Source organism: Bombina bombina, chromosome 1, assembly GCF_027579735.1.
Source record: "Bombina bombina isolate aBomBom1 chromosome 1, aBomBom1.pri, whole genome shotgun sequence".
NCBI classification, from domain to species: domain Eukaryota; kingdom Metazoa; phylum Chordata; class Amphibia; order Anura; family Bombinatoridae; genus Bombina; species Bombina bombina.
The window spans coordinates 1,135,878,733-1,135,896,400 of NC_069499.1; the positions used below are offsets into that span (position 1 = coordinate 1,135,878,733).

General features: G+C 38.0%; 1 protein-coding gene across 1 annotated transcript in view; it reads right to left on the reverse strand.

Moving 5' to 3' along the window:
* Positions 1-17,326, reverse strand: part of P3H4 (prolyl 3-hydroxylase family member 4 (inactive)) — a 79,254-nt gene extending 61,928 nt beyond the window's left edge. Inside the window, exons 1-3 of the mRNA XM_053698859.1 lie at positions 15,965-17,326; positions 4,228-4,377; positions 139-310 (exon numbers count right to left, since the gene is read on the reverse strand). Coding sequence (XP_053554834.1) covers positions 139-310; positions 4,228-4,377; positions 15,965-16,441 — 799 coding nt within the window. The 5' untranslated portion in view covers positions 16,442-17,326. The remainder of the gene's footprint in view (positions 1-138; positions 311-4,227; positions 4,378-15,964) is intronic.
* Between the last annotated feature and the right edge of the window lie 342 nt (positions 17,327-17,668).

A 17,668-nucleotide genomic window follows, 5' to 3' on the forward strand; every position in this document is an offset into this window, starting at 1 on the left:
GTTACTGTATGTGCAGGTTTCTTATGTATCAGTGCAAACACATCTTGTGGCCTGCCAGGGAAGCATCTGATTTATTAGTGAATACTTAGCAGGTTCATAAATCTTGAAACCAATGGCTGTAATGCATCCTGTACTTACCAGCAACTGCTGGGTAAAAATCTTTGAATTCTCTCATCTCATAGGTGCCTTCACAACTAGACAGACAGTGGTCGTATGATTTGTAATACAATGGCAGAGCCTGTTCCATGTCCTCAATGCTGCGTCTGAAGTCTCCTGCATTATAAGACTTTACAGCTTTAACAAATATTCCCTGGAAAAAAAAAAAAAAGAAGAATAAAAAGAAAGAAAAGACAAGGACAAAGTATGGAGGGAAAAATAAAACAACAAAAGCATAACTGTGAGGGAAGAAAGAGGAAGGAGCCACATAACGTCATATACAATTCTGCCACAGAACATTGTGCGCCAAATGCAGCAGCACTGGGTAAGGAATTTTTTCAAAAAAGTCAAAAAAATTAAACCAGAAAACAACTATTTTTTAGACACCATATAATAGAGATATTTACTCATGCAAAAATCAACTAATTTATTTGTTAAAATTGTACTGGCCAGGTGTTGAATTCCCAACAGTAATGAATGGAATTGTGGACTCTCCATGCCATTGGAAGGAAAGCAATATTGGCACTTACACAAATTGAAAGAATAACTAATGCATTTGTTAATAAATTCATTCTTCTGTTATTCTTTCAATAATTTTTTTTTTTTTTTTTAAAAAGCAAAACAAAAACTACAAACACTGCATTAGCCCCCTAACTACGACCTGAAACCTCATGCACTTAAAAAGGAACATGAAGCACAATATTTTTCTCTTTCATGATTCAGATATAGAATACAATTTTAAACATATTTCCTAGTCTATTATCAAATTTGCTTCACTCTGTTTGTATCCTTTCTTGAAGGCGCAATGCACTACTGGGAGCTAGCTGAACACATCTAGTGAACCAATGACAAAAGGCATATATGTGCAGCCACCAATCATCAGCTAGCTCTCAGCAGTGCATTGCTGCTCAAGAGTCTACATAAGTATATTTTCAGCAAAGGATACCAAAAGAACAAATACAATTTGATAACAGAAGTAAAATTTAAAGTTTTTTTATGACATGCTCTGTCTGATTCATGAAAGTTTAATTTTGACTTTACTGTCCCTTTAAATAAAATAATAGTGGGGTCTAATTTGTATTTTACATTCTCAACACAAGCTCCCACTACTTCAGGCCAAAGGAGGGACTAGACTATCAGATATGAAATAAAAACACCCTTTTCCACAACTGCACCCTCAAACATCACAGGCAATAGGAACCGTGTCTAAAATGCAGAGGAGCAAGATAACTTGTCAAAGTTAGTTACAAGAATATTCATAGGACATTTGTCCACTAAGGTAAATTGATTAGTATAAAGTAGGGTTTTCTGTTTCAGAAGCACATATGGTCAGAATATTTGAAGGGATTATTAGACATAGTAACAAACAGCAGATTCTTGCAATGCCTGCTGGGATTTGTGAATGCAGAAGAACCTTCTTGGGAGGTCAATAGTTCCAAAGGTTGTTAATTTACGGCTAGATTACCAGTTTTGCGTTAAGAGGGGTGCGGTACTAACTTGCACGTTATTGTCACCGCTCACTTCCCTACAGCGCTGATATTACAGGTTTACAAAAACCCGGCGTTAACAAGCAAGAAGTGAGCGTAAAGCAAAATTGAGCTCCATGCCGCACTCCAATACCAGCGCTGCTGAAAGCAGCGGTGAGCTGTTTTTACGTGCTCGATTTCCCCATAGACATCAATGGGGAGAGCCGGCTGAAAAAAAGCCTAACACCTGCAATAAAGCAGCGTAAAGCTCCGTAACGCAGCCCCCTTGATTCCTATGGGGAAACAAAATTTATGTTTCCACCTAACACCCTAACATGAACCCAGAGTCTAAACACCCCTAATCTTACACTTATTAACCCCTAATCTGCCGCCCCGACAACGCCAACACCTACATTATACTTATTAACCCCTAATCTGCCGCCACCTACATTATACTTATTAACTCCTAATCTGCTGCCCCCAACATCGCCGACACATTCTATTGTCTGATTGGAACAACCAATAGAATGCGGGCTCAATCCTATTAGCTGATTGCAACAGCCAATAGGATTTTCTCAACCTTAATTCCAATTGGCTGATAGAAATCTATCAGTCAATCGGAATCTAAGGGACGCCATCTTGGATGACGTCATTTAAAGGGAAACTTAATTCGGAAGAAGACGTTGATTGAAGATGGACCCGCTCCGCGCCAGATGTCTTGAAGATGGACCCGCTCCGCACCAGATGGATGAATATGCCGTATGGATGAAGACTTCTGCCGGCTTCGTTGAGGATGGATGTCGAGTCTTCAAAAACTGTAAGTGGATCTTCGGGGGTTAGTGTTAGGTTTTTTTAAGGGTTTATTGGGTGGGTTTTATATTTAGGTTAGGGTGTGGGCACTGAAAAAGAGTTAAATGCCCTTTTAAGGGCAATGGGGAGCTTAGGTTTTTTTAGTTAGGATTTTATTTGGGGGTTTGGTTGTGTGGGTGGTGGGTTTTACTGTTGGGGGGTTGTTTGTATTTTTTATTACAGGTAAAAAAAAAGAGCTGATTACTTTGGGGCAATGCCCTGCAAAAGGCCCTTTTAAGGGCTATTGCAGTTTAGTTTAGGCTAGGTTTTTTTATTTTGGGGGTGCTTTTTTATTTTGATAGGGCTATTAGATTAGGTGTAATTAGATTAAATATCTGATAATTTCTTTTTTTATTTTGTGTAATTTAGTGTTTGTTTTTTTGTAATTTAGTTAATTGTATTTAATTTAGGTAATTGATTTAATTGTAGTGTAAGGTTAGGTGTTAGTGTAAGACAGGTTAGGTCTTATTTTACATGTAAATTTGTATTTATTTTAGCTAGGTAGTTAGTAAATAGTTAATAACTATTTACTAACTATTCTACCTAGTTAAAATAAATACAAACTTGCCTGTGAAATAAAAATAAACCCTAAGCTAGATACAATGTAACTATTAGTTATATTGTAGCTAGTTTAGGGTTTATTTTACAGGTATTTAGTTTTAAATAGGAATTATTTAGTTATTAATAGTAGGTTTTATTTAGATTTATTTTAATTACATTAAAGTTAGTGGGTGTTAGGGTTAGACTTAGGTTTAGGGGTTAATAAATTTAATATAGTGGCGGCGACATTGGGGGCGGAAGATTATGGGGTAATATATGTAGGTACCGGGCGGCGATGTTAGGGGCGGCAGATAAGGGGTTAATATTTAATTAGCGTTTGCGATGTGGGAGTACGGCGGTTTAGGGGTTAATATGTTTATTATAGTGGCGGCGATGTCCGAAACGGCAGATTAGGGGTTAATCATTTTATTTTAGTGTTTGCGATGCAGGAGGGCCTCGGTTTAGGGGTTAATAGGTAGTTTATGGGTGTTAGTGTACTTTTTAGCACTTTAGCTATGAGTTTTATGTTACAGCTTTGTAGCGTAAAACTCATAACTACTGACTTTCAGTTTACGGTATGGATCTTGGCGGTATAGGGTGTACCGCTCACTTTTTGGCCTCCGAGGCAGACTCGTAATGCCGGCGCTATGGAAGTCCCATTGAAAAAGGAAGTAATTATGTTGCGTTAAGGCCAAAGAAGTGTGCGGTGCCCCTAAACCTGCAAGACTCGTAATACCAGCGGTAGTGAAAAAGAGCCTTAATGCTGCTTTTTCACTCATACCGCAAAACTCGTAATCTAGCCGTTGGTATAGGAGGATGTGAATTTGTGTGATGGGCCTATAGCAGTGTTACTGGGCAAAAGGATAATTAAAGGGACATGAAACCCCAAAATTATCCTTTGTTATCCTTTGCTGAAAGGTTTTATCTAGGAAAGCTCATGAGCAGCAAAGAACCTAGGTTCTAGCTGCTGATTGGTCGCTGCATATACATACCGATTTTCATTGGCTCACCCATGAGTTAGAAACCAGTAGTGCATTGCTGCTCCTTCAACATATGATACCAAGAGAATAAAACTAATTAGATAACAGAAGTAAATTAGAAAGTTGTTTAAAATTGTATTCTCTATCTGAATCATTAAAGAAAAATTTTGGGTTTCATGTCCATTTAAGGTGAAAGTGTGAAGTGCCAATAGACTGTATAGTCTAATTAAACTAACCTCATAAGGCTGAGACTCCAGGTCTATCAAGAATTCATCCACTTCCATGAGGGTTTTGTAGTAATTCATGTAGCGCACTGTCATCTCATGTGTGGGATTCTTCTGCAGATATGTGTGGGCTGCAGACACTGCCTTCTCAAGATCATTGACCTGTAAAACAGATGTTGAAGGCAAATAAGAACCAAAAGGCCTATCTGGTCTGTTCAGATTTCTATCTGAAGTGCAAGCAGCAAGGAACATTAAAAATGACACATGTAGTGAAAGTAATGCATTGCAGTAGCGCTGCACATCTTATGATAAAGTCTTCCAAAACATTTGGTTTGGTAAAGGTCCCTACACATCTCTTACAGTGCTCAGTCATGCACCTGGCAACCAGCAACCCCCTCCCCCATCAGCCTTTTATTTTTTAAAATAAAGTAATGGTTGTAGTACAGCCAATCAAATGCTGTTCTGCTTTCTCCTATCATATCAATGCTTACCTGTATACTAGTCTAAACCAAGATAATCATATTTTACTATATGCTATGCATAACTAAAACTAATTGGAAAATGTGTTTACTGTATTTTAGTGCTGATCATTTAAAGTGAAGGTCAATTTTCATGTGAAAGTGCCCGGTTTTTAAAAAAAAACCTATTAAAAACAGGGGCACTTTCATTCATATAAATTGACATAGCACCGTATTTTAAAAATACTTACCTTGTTCTTCTGACACGCCGGATCGCCTTTCTGAAACGATGCCCCGTCTGCTTCTTCCTGGTTTACTTACCCAGCAATGATGAAACCGGCATCCTCCAATCACGGCGTTGTCTCAGGAAATGATTACCCCGGGGGGGAAGCCGTGATTGGAGGATGCCGGAATCGTCATTGTATGAAGAGGCTTGCAACGGGCTGGTGAAGCACTGGAACGGCTTCAAGAAGAAAAGGTAAAGTATATTTTAAAAAAAAAACGGCTGAAATGTCAATTTTCATGAATGAAAGTGCCTTTTGCTTTTAATAGTTTTTTTTAAAAACCGGGCACTTTCACATGAAAATTGACCTTCACTTTAATATGAACAATCGTCCTATACCTTCACATAACCCCTGATAGTAAGTACTGTTGCACTAGCCTGTTTAATTTTAATAGATACTAGGGTATTCAATAAATACTGTTAAGCTTTATACAGCTACAATCTAAGACCATATAACAATTTAATTAAAAAAGATGGTTTGAAACCACCTGTCTAACTAAAAAGTAAATATTAAAAGGGACATGAAACCCAAACTTTTCTTTCATGAATTAAATAGAGAATACAATTTTAAACAACATTCCAATTTACCTTTATGATTTATTTTGCTTCATTGTTCAGATCTCCTTTGTTGAAGAAATAGCAATGCACATGGGTGAGCCAATCACATGAAACATCTACATGCAGCCACTAATCTGCAGCTACTGAGCCTATTTAGATATACCTTTCAATAAAGGATATCAAGAGAATGAAGCAAATTAGATATTATAAGTAAATTGGAAAGTTGTTTAAAAATTGCATGCTCTTTCTAAATCACGAAAGGAAAAATGTGGGCTTCATGCCCCTTTAATACTCAATGTATTATTTATTTATAAAATATTTTACCAGGAAGGATACATTGAGATTTCTCTCATTTTCAAGTATTTCCTGGGTCCACAAAACATTGCATTGATACAATAGTGTACAATAAAATACAAAAACAATATTAATACATAATATATGCAAATTTAACATAGAACAGGTAGGATATATATTATCAACCATAATAGGTGCATTCTGTTTTGAGATATACAGAGAGGGATCTCTTAAAGGATTTTAGGCTTGGGGAAGGTTTGAAAGTGTGCGGGAGGTCGTTCCATAATTGTGGTGCTCTGTAGGAAAAGGAGGATCGAGCTGCTTTATTTTTGTATTGTGGCAAACTAAATAATGTGCTGGTACTGGATCGGAGGGTATAGGAGGTGGGAACAGCCGGGGAGAGCATTCTGCTCAGGTAGGGTGGGAGCTTCCCAGAAAAGCTCTTAAACACAAGGCTGGAAAGATGGAGGGTGCGTCTGGATTCCAGCGACAGCCAGTTTAGTTCTTTTAGCATGTCACAATGGTGGGTCCTGTAGTTACATTGTAGCACAAAGCGGCAGAACGAGTTATACAATGTATTACGTTTATTAAGGTGAGTTTGCGGTGCAGGTGCATATACTACATTCCCATAATCCATGATCAGCATCAGCTGTGCAATCTTTTCCTTTACTGTAGGGCTTAGACAGGATTTGTTTCTGTACAGGGCACCTAGTTTTGGATAGAGTTTAGATGCAAGTTTTTCTATGTGGAGGCCAAAAGATAGAATGGGGTCTAACAACATAGTATATAGTGTAAAAGGCCCAGCACTAGTACCCAGGCAAATAGGTGCACGCTGTAGGGACCCTGCAATAGTCCCTTGTAGAATCCAAAGAAGCAGAAAAACAGCAGCACCTTGTAAATGCAAAAAATCTTCCTTTATTGGTTTAACATCATGGCAGACAAGAGATACAACGTTTCGGTCATACACTGACCTTAATCATGATTAAGGTCAGTGTATGACCGAAACGTTGTATCTCTTGTCTGCCATGATGTTAAACCAATAAAGGAAGATTTTTTGCATTTACAAGGTGCTGCTGTTTTTCTGCTTCTTTGTCTAACAACATACCCAAGTATTTGAAAGAGTAGACTGCGGTCATCGTGCAATTTGATTTTGTTTTGATGCGTAGATGGGAATTTTATAGTTTGTGTAATTTAGGTACTGTTCCAAAGATCATTGTCAGTGTTTAGGAAGAGTTTGTTTTTTGAGATCCACTTTTCTACCTCTGTGAACTGGTCTTGGAGCACTGCCTCAAGCTGCAGCAGATCGGATTTGCTTGTATAGCTTACTGTGTCGTCTGCGTACAGTTGAGGATTTGCAGACATTTGGCAGATCATTTATAAATAATGTGAATAGTAGGGGGCCGAGCATGGAACCTTGGGGAACACCACACGTAACTAGGAGAGGGAGGGAGTTGCTGTCAGAAATGGAGACATATTGTGATCGATCCGTAACATATGATCGAAACCAGGTTAGTGGACGATCACCAATACCTGAGTTTTTTTAGTTTGAGCAGTAGTATGTCGTGGTCTAATGTGTCTAATGCCTTTGCAAACTCAAGGAAAATAGCTCCAGTTAGGTCTCCTTGTTCCATGCCAGTTTGGATGTCGTTGCAAACTTTTAGGAGGGCAGTAGTAGTGGAGTGGTTCGGGCGAAAACCTGATTGATCAGGGGTCAGATAGTTAGATTGTTGGTAATACTCACATAGTTGGGTATGGACGCACTTTTCTAATATTTTTGACAATATTGGGAGTAATGATATTGGGCGATAATTAGAAACCAAGGTTATCTCACCACTTTTATGGATAGGCACTACTCTTGCAGTGTTACAAAATTTGGGTATGTATCCAGACACCAAGGATTCGTTAATTACGGTTGTGACAGGTTTAGCAATTGCTGGCGCACTGAGCTTCAACAGCATTGCTGGGATTTGATCAGGTCCAGACTGGTTTTTCATTTTTAGATTATTAAAGGGACAGTCTAGGCCAAAATAAACTTTAATGATTCAGATAGAGCATGTAATTTTAAACAATGTTCCAATTTACTTTTATCACCAATTTTGCTTTGTTCTTTTGGTATTCTTAGTTGAAAGCTTAACCTAGGAGGTTCATATGCTAATTTCTTAGACCTTGAAGCCCACCTCTTTCAGATTGCATTTTAACAGTTTTTCACCACTAGAGGGTGTTAGTTCACGTATTTCATATAGATAACACTGTGCTCGTGCACAAGAAGTTATCTGGGAGCAGGCACTGATTGGCTAGACTGCAAGTCTGTCAAAAGAACTGAAAAAAGGGGCAGTTTGCAGAGGCTTAGATACAAGATAATCACAGAGGTTAAAAGTATATTATTATAACTGTGTTGGTTATGCAAAACTGGGAAATGGGTAATAAAGGGATTATCTATCTTTTAAAACAAAAACAATTCTGGTGTAGACTGTCCCTTTAAGGTGTTTCTTAACGACACTGATGGGTACAGGTCTAAAATTAAACTTCTCTATATTGGGTCTTTGCAGATTTAGAGGAGCCTAATCCAAATTTGTAGTTTCAGGATGCGTGTCATTTATTAGTTTGTCAATCAGGGTGGTGGAGCATCCGACAAAATAATTGTTAAAGGCATTTGCTACTTCTAAGGGAAGTTGCAGGGTTTGGTTGTCCACTTTGACAGTGGAGGGTTGGGAGTGGATTGGTGGAGTGTGTAAGTTATTTATGATTTTCCAAAACTTTCTAGGGTTTGATATGTTATTGTTCAGATTTTTACAAAAATATTGGGCCTTGGCCAATTTTGTTTGTTTAGTGCATATATTTCGCCATTGTCTATATACACAGTGATCGTTCATAGAGCCGGTATGCTTGAACTTTGACCACAATGAATCCCGAAACTGGTACATTTGAATGAGGTCAGCTGTGATCCAATTTAAGTGTGCTCCTTTTACTCTCAATTTACGCAGCGGGGCATGTAAATTCCAAACTTGTAGGAGTTCAGACTGAAAGAATTCAACTGCAGAGTCTAGTTCTGGGATTAGCTATAATCTGTGCCAGGGGAGGTTCTTGATGTCATTTAGAAATGATTGAAGATTACATTTTTTTAAGGACCTGGTGATTTTAACCTTGGGAGAGGATTTAGTCGCCTTTATTTTGCGCACGCAGTACAATAAGCAGTGGTCACTGAAATTGTTAGGTTGAACACCTGCCTCCTGGATTCTGTCGGGAGAAGTGGAGAGAATCCAATCGAGCAGGGTGTAATTTTGGCTTTTCATGTTTACGCGAGTTGGGGAGGAGATTAATTGCGTTAGCTGCAAAGATTTAAACAGCGAGCAACAACTATTATTTTTTGGATTCAGCCAATCAATATTAAAATCTCCAAAAACCAAAATTTCACTTTTTGGGTTTTGAGCTATGGTTTCACTAAGGAGATGTGCTATGTCAGAAATGGAATGCACAGGGGAGCTAGGTGGGCGGTAGATTCCTGCAACAATGATTGATTTACTGCACGGGATCACAATTGTGCCAGAAAGGAAATCAAAGGTGGCAGGAGAGCTAGATTTTTTTAAGGGGGTGTACTTTGTGGAATTGTCAACATAAATTACAATGCTGCCTCCTCTCTTTGCTCTGTCATTTCTATGGCATAAATACCCATGTATTGCAATGGCAGAGTCAGGTATTTTTGCAGTTAGCCACGATTTAGATATCACAATGATTTTGGGTTTGTATTGTAAACACCAAGCTTGCAGTGCATCGATTTTTGATAGTAAGATGCGGATATTACAGTGCACAAAGGAGAGGCCTTTTTTGACTGGAAGGTTAGGAATGGAATTTGTTGGGGGACCAGGGTTAGACTCTACATCATTTGTAAGGGCAAGTAACATAAGGAATAGGAATTTGGACATAGTTTTTGTTTGGCCATATAGTGAATGGGATACTTTATAATTTTGTGAGGTGGGGTAGGAGGGTTATTTTTTATAACTCTCCACCAGCACTCAGCAGATAAGTTACAGCAACAGAGCAGGCCATGGTGTATGATAATTTGTTTTCCAGTTTGGGGTGTGTGCTTATGGCGGTAATGATGTGAACAAAATTGGAGTGAGAAAAGGGTTATCAAGAATATCAGTATGGTCATATTTGGATTGATGTTAGTGGTATGAGGTGTGTAAATGAAAATAAAACAAAAATAGTAAAAAAAATAAATAAAAGTATATACTATCGATGTGGGCTATATAGCTATTTGTAGGGAGAGAGGGTATGTATTCTATAGGGTTAAGTGAATGGAAGGATGTGCTGATCAGTGTTTGCAGCTGTCAGTTTAGGAGAATGAAAGTTGTGTGGGAGACTATCTATAAAAGAGGAAATGAGGAAATGAGCTTGGGGTGGGTGGGGTGAGGGGCAGTGTGGATTTTAGGATTTATTCCTCACTTTATTTACATTTTATATTTGTAGGTGTTCTCAATGTGGATGTTAAACACAGATACAATATACATAAGAACTGAGTAGCAACCGTATGCAGGAATGTGGCAAAATGTTATTGTTCCAGTGGGAACTCAAATATTTCTATGAGAACATTGATATTTGAATACTGAATATAACATGAATATTTTCTTTGAATGTTTGTTCCCATAGACTTGCACTGAAGTCTATCAGCATCTCTATTATGATTTGTAACGCTCCCGGTATAAGCGCTTCAACTTTCATCATATCATATTAAGCTTAATTGCAAAACTATGATATGATGAAAGTTGAAGCGCTTATACCGGTATATAGAGTACTCGGGGATCCCTGATATAGGCTCTGTTGAATTTGTTTTGTTTACCCTAATAAAGCATTTTCTGATTTAGCCTACTTAGAGAGTTATGTATTGTCATTGTTTTGTTCTTGAGAGGGGAGGTGTCCGGTTCTTGTAATTATGTAAACTTCCTGCACCAGAAACACCACTAGTAACTATATATGTGGTGCCCTGTCCCTAGCTATCTATATCCCTGCTGTTAATCATATTATATATATATATATATATATATATAAATAAATTATTTTTCCCTCCCCTTTCTACTATTTTGTTTCTTTCCTTAACATTCTCTCTCCTAACTTTCAAATAAAGTGGGTTAAAGGGAGGGAGATGAGTGCGTTGTTTGGCAGCTGGATTTTTAAGTAGAATAACACAGCTACCTCATCTGGCTGTTACAGAGAACTATGCAGGCAGGATATGAGGTGAGGGCTGCAGGCACGTTTGCTGTGTGGGGACGTGGCAACAGACCCCTCAGTAAGCAAAGGTTTTTTTTTAGTAACTAGCCCCACCTCCTTCTTAAAGGGACAGTAAATTCCAAATTAAAATTTTCACAATTTAGATAGAGCATGCAATTTTAAACAACTTTAGATTTTACCTAATTAATTTGCTTTGTTTTTTTATATCTTTTGCTGAAAAGCATGCCTAGGTAAGCTCAGGAGCACAAGTGCACTGCTATGAGCTAGCTGTTGATTGGTAGCTGCACATATATGCCTCTTGTAATTGGCTCACCCACTGTGTTCATCTAGATACCAGTAGGGCATTGCTGCTCTTTCAACAAAGAGAATGAATCAAATGTGATAATAGAAGTAAATAGGAATGTTATTTAAAATGGGATGTTCTATCTGAATCATGTAAGAAAAATTTGGGGTTTTATGCCCCTTTAATACTCTTAAAAAAGGGGGGGGTTCAAGTTGAAATTAATATACAGAACCAAATTCTGGTTATAAAGAGGAAGAAAAATATGAATTAAAGTAACACTATATTATGTATTTACCCACTATGTAACATTAATTGAAAATGTAAATAAAGATTTTACAAACACAGTCACACACTAGGCTGATTAGCTTAAACCAATGTCCACGAAAAGACCCCTCACATCAGCAAATTGTATAATATTGTTTCCAAGGAGACCAGATACTGCAATTCACCCCAACAGCACAACGATATAGTGAAGCACTTAGCTGTGATCTCACCCTCATCAACTACCTCTCCACATTTTCAACACAAAGGTTGGCCTACACAGAAGATTAATTTATTCAGATAACATTTTCTTCTAATCTTTGTCATCCCTGTCACCTCTGAGAGCCCTGCATTTGCTAAAGTAATGAAATATATTTATATTGAGTATTTTATTTTTGTCTTAAACTGAATTTCTAAAACGTGTTTACTAGCCTGGCAAATGAAAGAACATAAAAACAATACAGTGACATTTGTTTACAAGGCCAGTTATACACAGAAATACTCAGAGACATACACCTAAATGAACAAAAACTACATGCAAAATAACATTTTAGCATACAAGTGCATATACATCCCTATATATATATATATATATATGGCCCAGGTGTTCCCAAGCCTGTACCACCTTTTTCTTCTGGTCAGACTTTTTGTATTTTTCTCTGCCCTTGTCTCACTCAGCAGACTGGCTTTTGTGTGATTATAATAGCAATACAACTGCCCATGTGCAAGTGGTAATCCCTGGGAATAATTGTCACCTCGTGTGCTTCTGGCAACTCTCTCTACTATATTACTGTCATGTGTATATTGCCTCCTCCTGTGAAAAGGCTTAAAGGCACATTCTATTGTAAAAAATCAAATTATTTATTTCAATACAGCAGATATAGGGACGGATGATCAGAAACTCACCTGCATGGAGAAAAATCTTCAAAAATCTTTGGGGGTCTTTCTTGAGTATTATTTTGTAACGTAGGTGTCTCTCCTTCACATCCAGAACCCTACATAGCGAGATAAAGTTCTCAAGGTACAATTAGCCTTTCTATTTTTTTTGAAGAACCTTAAAGTACTGATAAAACGTCTTAGATCACCTAACCAGATCTGAGAACTTTATATCATCCGGCCCATAGTCACAGGTGTGCTCCTGCCTCAAACCTCTGAATCTCCAAATCAGGATGTAACAACGGATTGAAGCATACATACATATGCCTGCTCCTGACTGGCTTATCAGTCCTTATATGAAGCAGCACTGGCTGTGTGACTTTGATTTTGTGTTTAACCCACTTAAAAGAGTTAAGCACATAGTGAAAGAGGATTTAACTAACCAAATGTTCTAAACAAATAGAGATTAATATTTTACACCAGAATGTCCCATCTGAAAGCAACAGCAAGATTTTTTATTTGAAAGATGAGGCGTGTGAATATAGCTTTATTTGTTAGTAACCATTTATTATGAGCACCATCCCAACTCTCTCCCCACTGTCACGTTAAAGGGACAGAAAAGTCAAAATGAAACGCAATTTTGAACAACTTTCCAGTTCACTTCCATTATCTAAAACGTGCATAATATTTTATATGCACACTTTCTGATGCACCAGCCCCTACTGAGCATGTGCACGATTAACAGGATATACGTATATGCATTTTATGATTGGCTGACGGCTGTCACATGATGAAATAGGAGGGGAAATGTAACTGACATTTGTCAGAAAAAAAAAAAAATCTACTATTCATTTAAAATTCAAACTAAATGCATTGTCTTTCTATTATGTATTTACTGATTGTGCTATTATACCGTGTTTAGTGGTCCTTTAACCACATAACATCTAGGTGAGAGCAAACCTCAGGTACCCCTAGGCCAGGATTTCAAGATATCCTATCCTGAGCACAGACATTCATCAATGGTGACATAATATTGCTTTCAGGTAGAAACATAGGGGTAGATTTATTAAAGGTCGAGCGGACATGATGAGCTGTAGCGAATCATGTCCGCTCGATCTCGCTAAATGCAGACAGCATATGCCATCGGCATTTAACATTCCACAAGCAATGCCACCCCCTGCTCTCTGGCGGCCAATCATGCCGATCGGATCGGAATGATATCAGAAGTTAAGGAGCAGCGGTCTTACAACCTCTGCTTCTTAACTTCCGTTTTAGGCGGACTAGAAACGATAGGGCATGGATGCAGCATCCGCTGCTTAATAAATCGACCCCACAGATATTGATGGCAGAAATTAACCAAAGGCCCAACGTGTCCTATAAAGTATAAGCTAGTTTGTAGGATAACCTTATGCTTAAACAGGCATTCTTCTACAGTGTTTGTCTTTACCACTTATTCCATGAATCAACCACCATTTCTGTGAACATTGAGATATCCTGAAGGTGGGATATCTTGAAATCCTGGCATTGGGGAGGGGGTGTGAGAATATGCTACCATATCGGGACATTTCATTTTAAAAGTAAAAATGGCCTTTTAATGAAGCAACGTCAAGTGTGTTGAGAAAAGGCTGTTTTAGACTTAAAGGGACACTAAACCCAACATGTTTCTGTCATGATTCAGATAGAGAATACAATTTTAAACAACATCCCAATTTACTTCTATTATCTAATTTGCTTCATTCTTTAGATATCCTTTGTTGAAGATATAGTAATGCATATGGGTGAGCCAATCACACGAAGCATCTATGTGCAGGAACCAATCAGCAGCTACTGATGCTATCTAGATATGCTTTTCAGCAAAGGATATCAAGAGAATGAAGCAAATTAGATAATAGAAGTAAATTAGAAAGTTGTTTAAAATCACATGCTCTTTCTGAATCATAAAAATTTGGGTTTCATGTCCCTTTAAAGGAACAATCAACTCATAAAATGTTATTGTTTAAAAAGATAAATAATCCTTTTATTACACATTCCTAAGTTTTGCATAACCAACACGGTTATATTAATATACTTTTAACCTCTGAGATTACCTTGTATCTAAGCCTCTTTTGACAGCCCCCTGATCACATGACTTTTTATTTATTATCTATTGACTTGCATTTTAGCCAACTAGTGCTGTGTTGTGCTGGCTCTTAAATAACTCCACGGGCATTAGCACAATGTTATCTATATGGCCCACATGAACTAGCAGTCTCCTGTTGTGAAAAGCAAATAAAAAGCATGTGATTAAGAGGATGTCTATAGTGGCTTAGAGACAGGCAGACATTTAGAGGTTTAAATGTTATAAATTATATTTACATAACAATGTTGGTTGTGCAAAGATAGCAAAAGGGTAGTTAAGGTGTTATCTAACTTTTTAAACAATAACAATTTTAAACAATAACAATTTTAGTGTTGACTGTCCCTTTAAAGCTCCACAGTCTCCATGCTCAGAGCGTTTAAATTGTTGGAAGTGTCTTTCTTATAGTCTAGTCAAAATTAAACTTTCATGATTCAGATAGAGCGGCAATGTTAAAGATAACGAGAGAACGAAGAAAAATTGATAATAGGAGTAAATTAGAAAGTTGCTTAAAATTGCCCTCTCTATCTGAATCATGAACATTTAATTTTGACTAGACTATTCCTTTAAGAGCAGTTAAAGGAACAGTAAGGTCAAAAATGTAACTCATGATTAAAATATTGCATGGAATTTTAAACAAATTTCCAATTTACTTCTATTATCTAATTTGCTTAGTATCCTTTGTTGCAGCAATGAACTACTGGGAACTAGCTGCTGATTGGTGGCAAAACATAAATATGTCTTGTTATTTGCTCCCCCAATCTGCTCAGCTAGCCCCCAGTAGTGCATTGCTGCTTCTTCAACAAAGGAGTCCAAGACAATGAAACAAATGTTATAATACAAGCAATTTGGAAGGTTGTTTAAAAGTGCATGCTCTGTCTGAACTATGAGAGAAAGATGTTGGGTTTCATGTCCCTTTAACAATAAGCTTAGCACAACTTGCAGATGCAGGGTGTCAATCTAGAAATTCAAAAGGATTCCTAACCTCTGCAAAGGTTAACACATAGGGCCCAATGATCTAAAGCTCTCTGTTCAGGTGAGACAATCTAGGAATTCTAGTCAGTATGACAAGGTCCTTCAAATAATTTTATAAAGGCAAATTTTAGCTTGCATAATGTTTCTCTCTCTATGCAGCAGGGTTCTGGATGTGAAGCAGATACTCCAACATTACAATATAAGGTCTACAAAGGGAGCATGGAAGTTTTTTTTAGAATAAACCCTTAAAAAAAAGAAGTTATGTATTTAAAACATATATATGACTGTGTTAATTTAAAGGGTGGGTATATTTAATTTTGTGGAAAATATTAATATCCTATTGATAATCATTTTAGAGCTCACCATTATATACACCACGATGGCTGAGGGAAGATAGGAAGCCCCTTTTATCTCACCTTAAAATAGGCATAGTGTAGATACTGGTAAGGGTCCCTCCTCTGGAACGCTTTTAAGATCTCCTGGTCAGGATACGGCTGCTGGAAGACTGGTAGAGAAGCCTTACACTTCCTTAAGCAGACAGCTTTAGACAGCACCTGCCCAAACATTTGCAGCTCCAGAGCCCAATCACCTTGTTCTTTGGTCAGTTGTTCCTTATCCAGTCCTGGGATAGGCAGCTCTTCAGCATCTTCACTGCAGCTCTGTCCGCAGAATGCCTCACTGTCCTGAAGAAGCCTATGTAGCCTCAGACTGGACTCCAGGGTCTTTATTGCTTCTCTCCATGACTCTGCCTCATAAAGCTCCAGGCCCCTAGCATATGTAAGCTGTAGGGGCTTTAACTCGGTTTTAGGAAAACCACGGAAACTATACTGTTCATACTGTGCCTTGCAAGGGGCTAATAGGATGAGGAATGCCAAGAGAAATGAAAACTTCATGGCAGAAGTCAACAATGACAGGTTATGAGAGAAAAGCAAAAGCCAGGAGATGAGACAAACAAGGATCAATAACAGAACAATGAAGGGGACAATTTATAAGGGGAAAACCTGTTGGTTTAGGATTTAGAATATTAGGACAAATATTTTGTAAAATAAGTTGTGAGGCAAGAGGGTCACAGGGGAGAGGAGTGAGATCTGAACTGCAATCTTGTGCTAGAGTAGTTTAGGAAGCCTCAAGGAAAGAAGCTAAATCTATGGCATAGGGACTAGGGATTAATGACGATGAACTAGAAGATATCTGGGCATTGGTAAGGGAGAACACTATACCCAATCAGATCAATAGTTTATGGCTCATCAGAAGTTTAAGTGGTTTCTAGATGAGTTGTGGGTAGGAAAGGGAAACTCCACAGTAAGTTTTCACATTAAGAATTCTGCGTAGTGATACACAGGGCTCTTTCATAAACATAAAAACTGTACGGTAGAATATGAGCAGTATGCGTAACGAGAGGAGTGCCTGAACTTGTAAAATGCGTGCCCGGGAGCTATAACTCTGCCACCCGACTGAATCCAGAGGCGCCTTCGGTAGTTATTCTACTGGAAAAGGAGTAACAGTGGGTAAAGTAATACGGACCGTAACTCTGCTGATTATCCGCGCAATTGTGCGCGGTTCCTGCTTCCAATGATAAACGGGTTCCAGGCAGTTTGTTCCGGAACTGCAGGACTACTTTTCCATTAGCCAGAGAAAAGGAGCCTTCCACGTTCCGTGCTTCCCTCGCAGCCGCAGGATGAGACTACGGGTGGGCGCTGCTGGTTCCGTGGAACCCTCTCTACCTCAGCTCGCTTTTAGATTCTCTTCCAATTTGGTAACTTCAACTTGGAGCAATCTGTACAGTGGGAGTGTGTCTGGGACTCGGGAATCTGCAGGGTCTTAAAGACAGTAGTTTAAATATTTTGCATTTGAATAGCACATTACTATTTGGCAGCTGCTCATTATAATATAATTTTCATTCTATAATCTTATGAATAATCGAGACGTTTTCATTTTATAGATATAATTATTACTAGTATGATTTATCCAAGACTGGGTAATGGTAGGACTGGCAACTTTTTACCTTGGTAGTAATCACATTTTATTTGCCTCAGTCATGATATAGTGGCCCAGTTATATACTTATACCGACTAATCAGTTGCTTATATCTAATAGAAAACATTGCAATATGTATTATT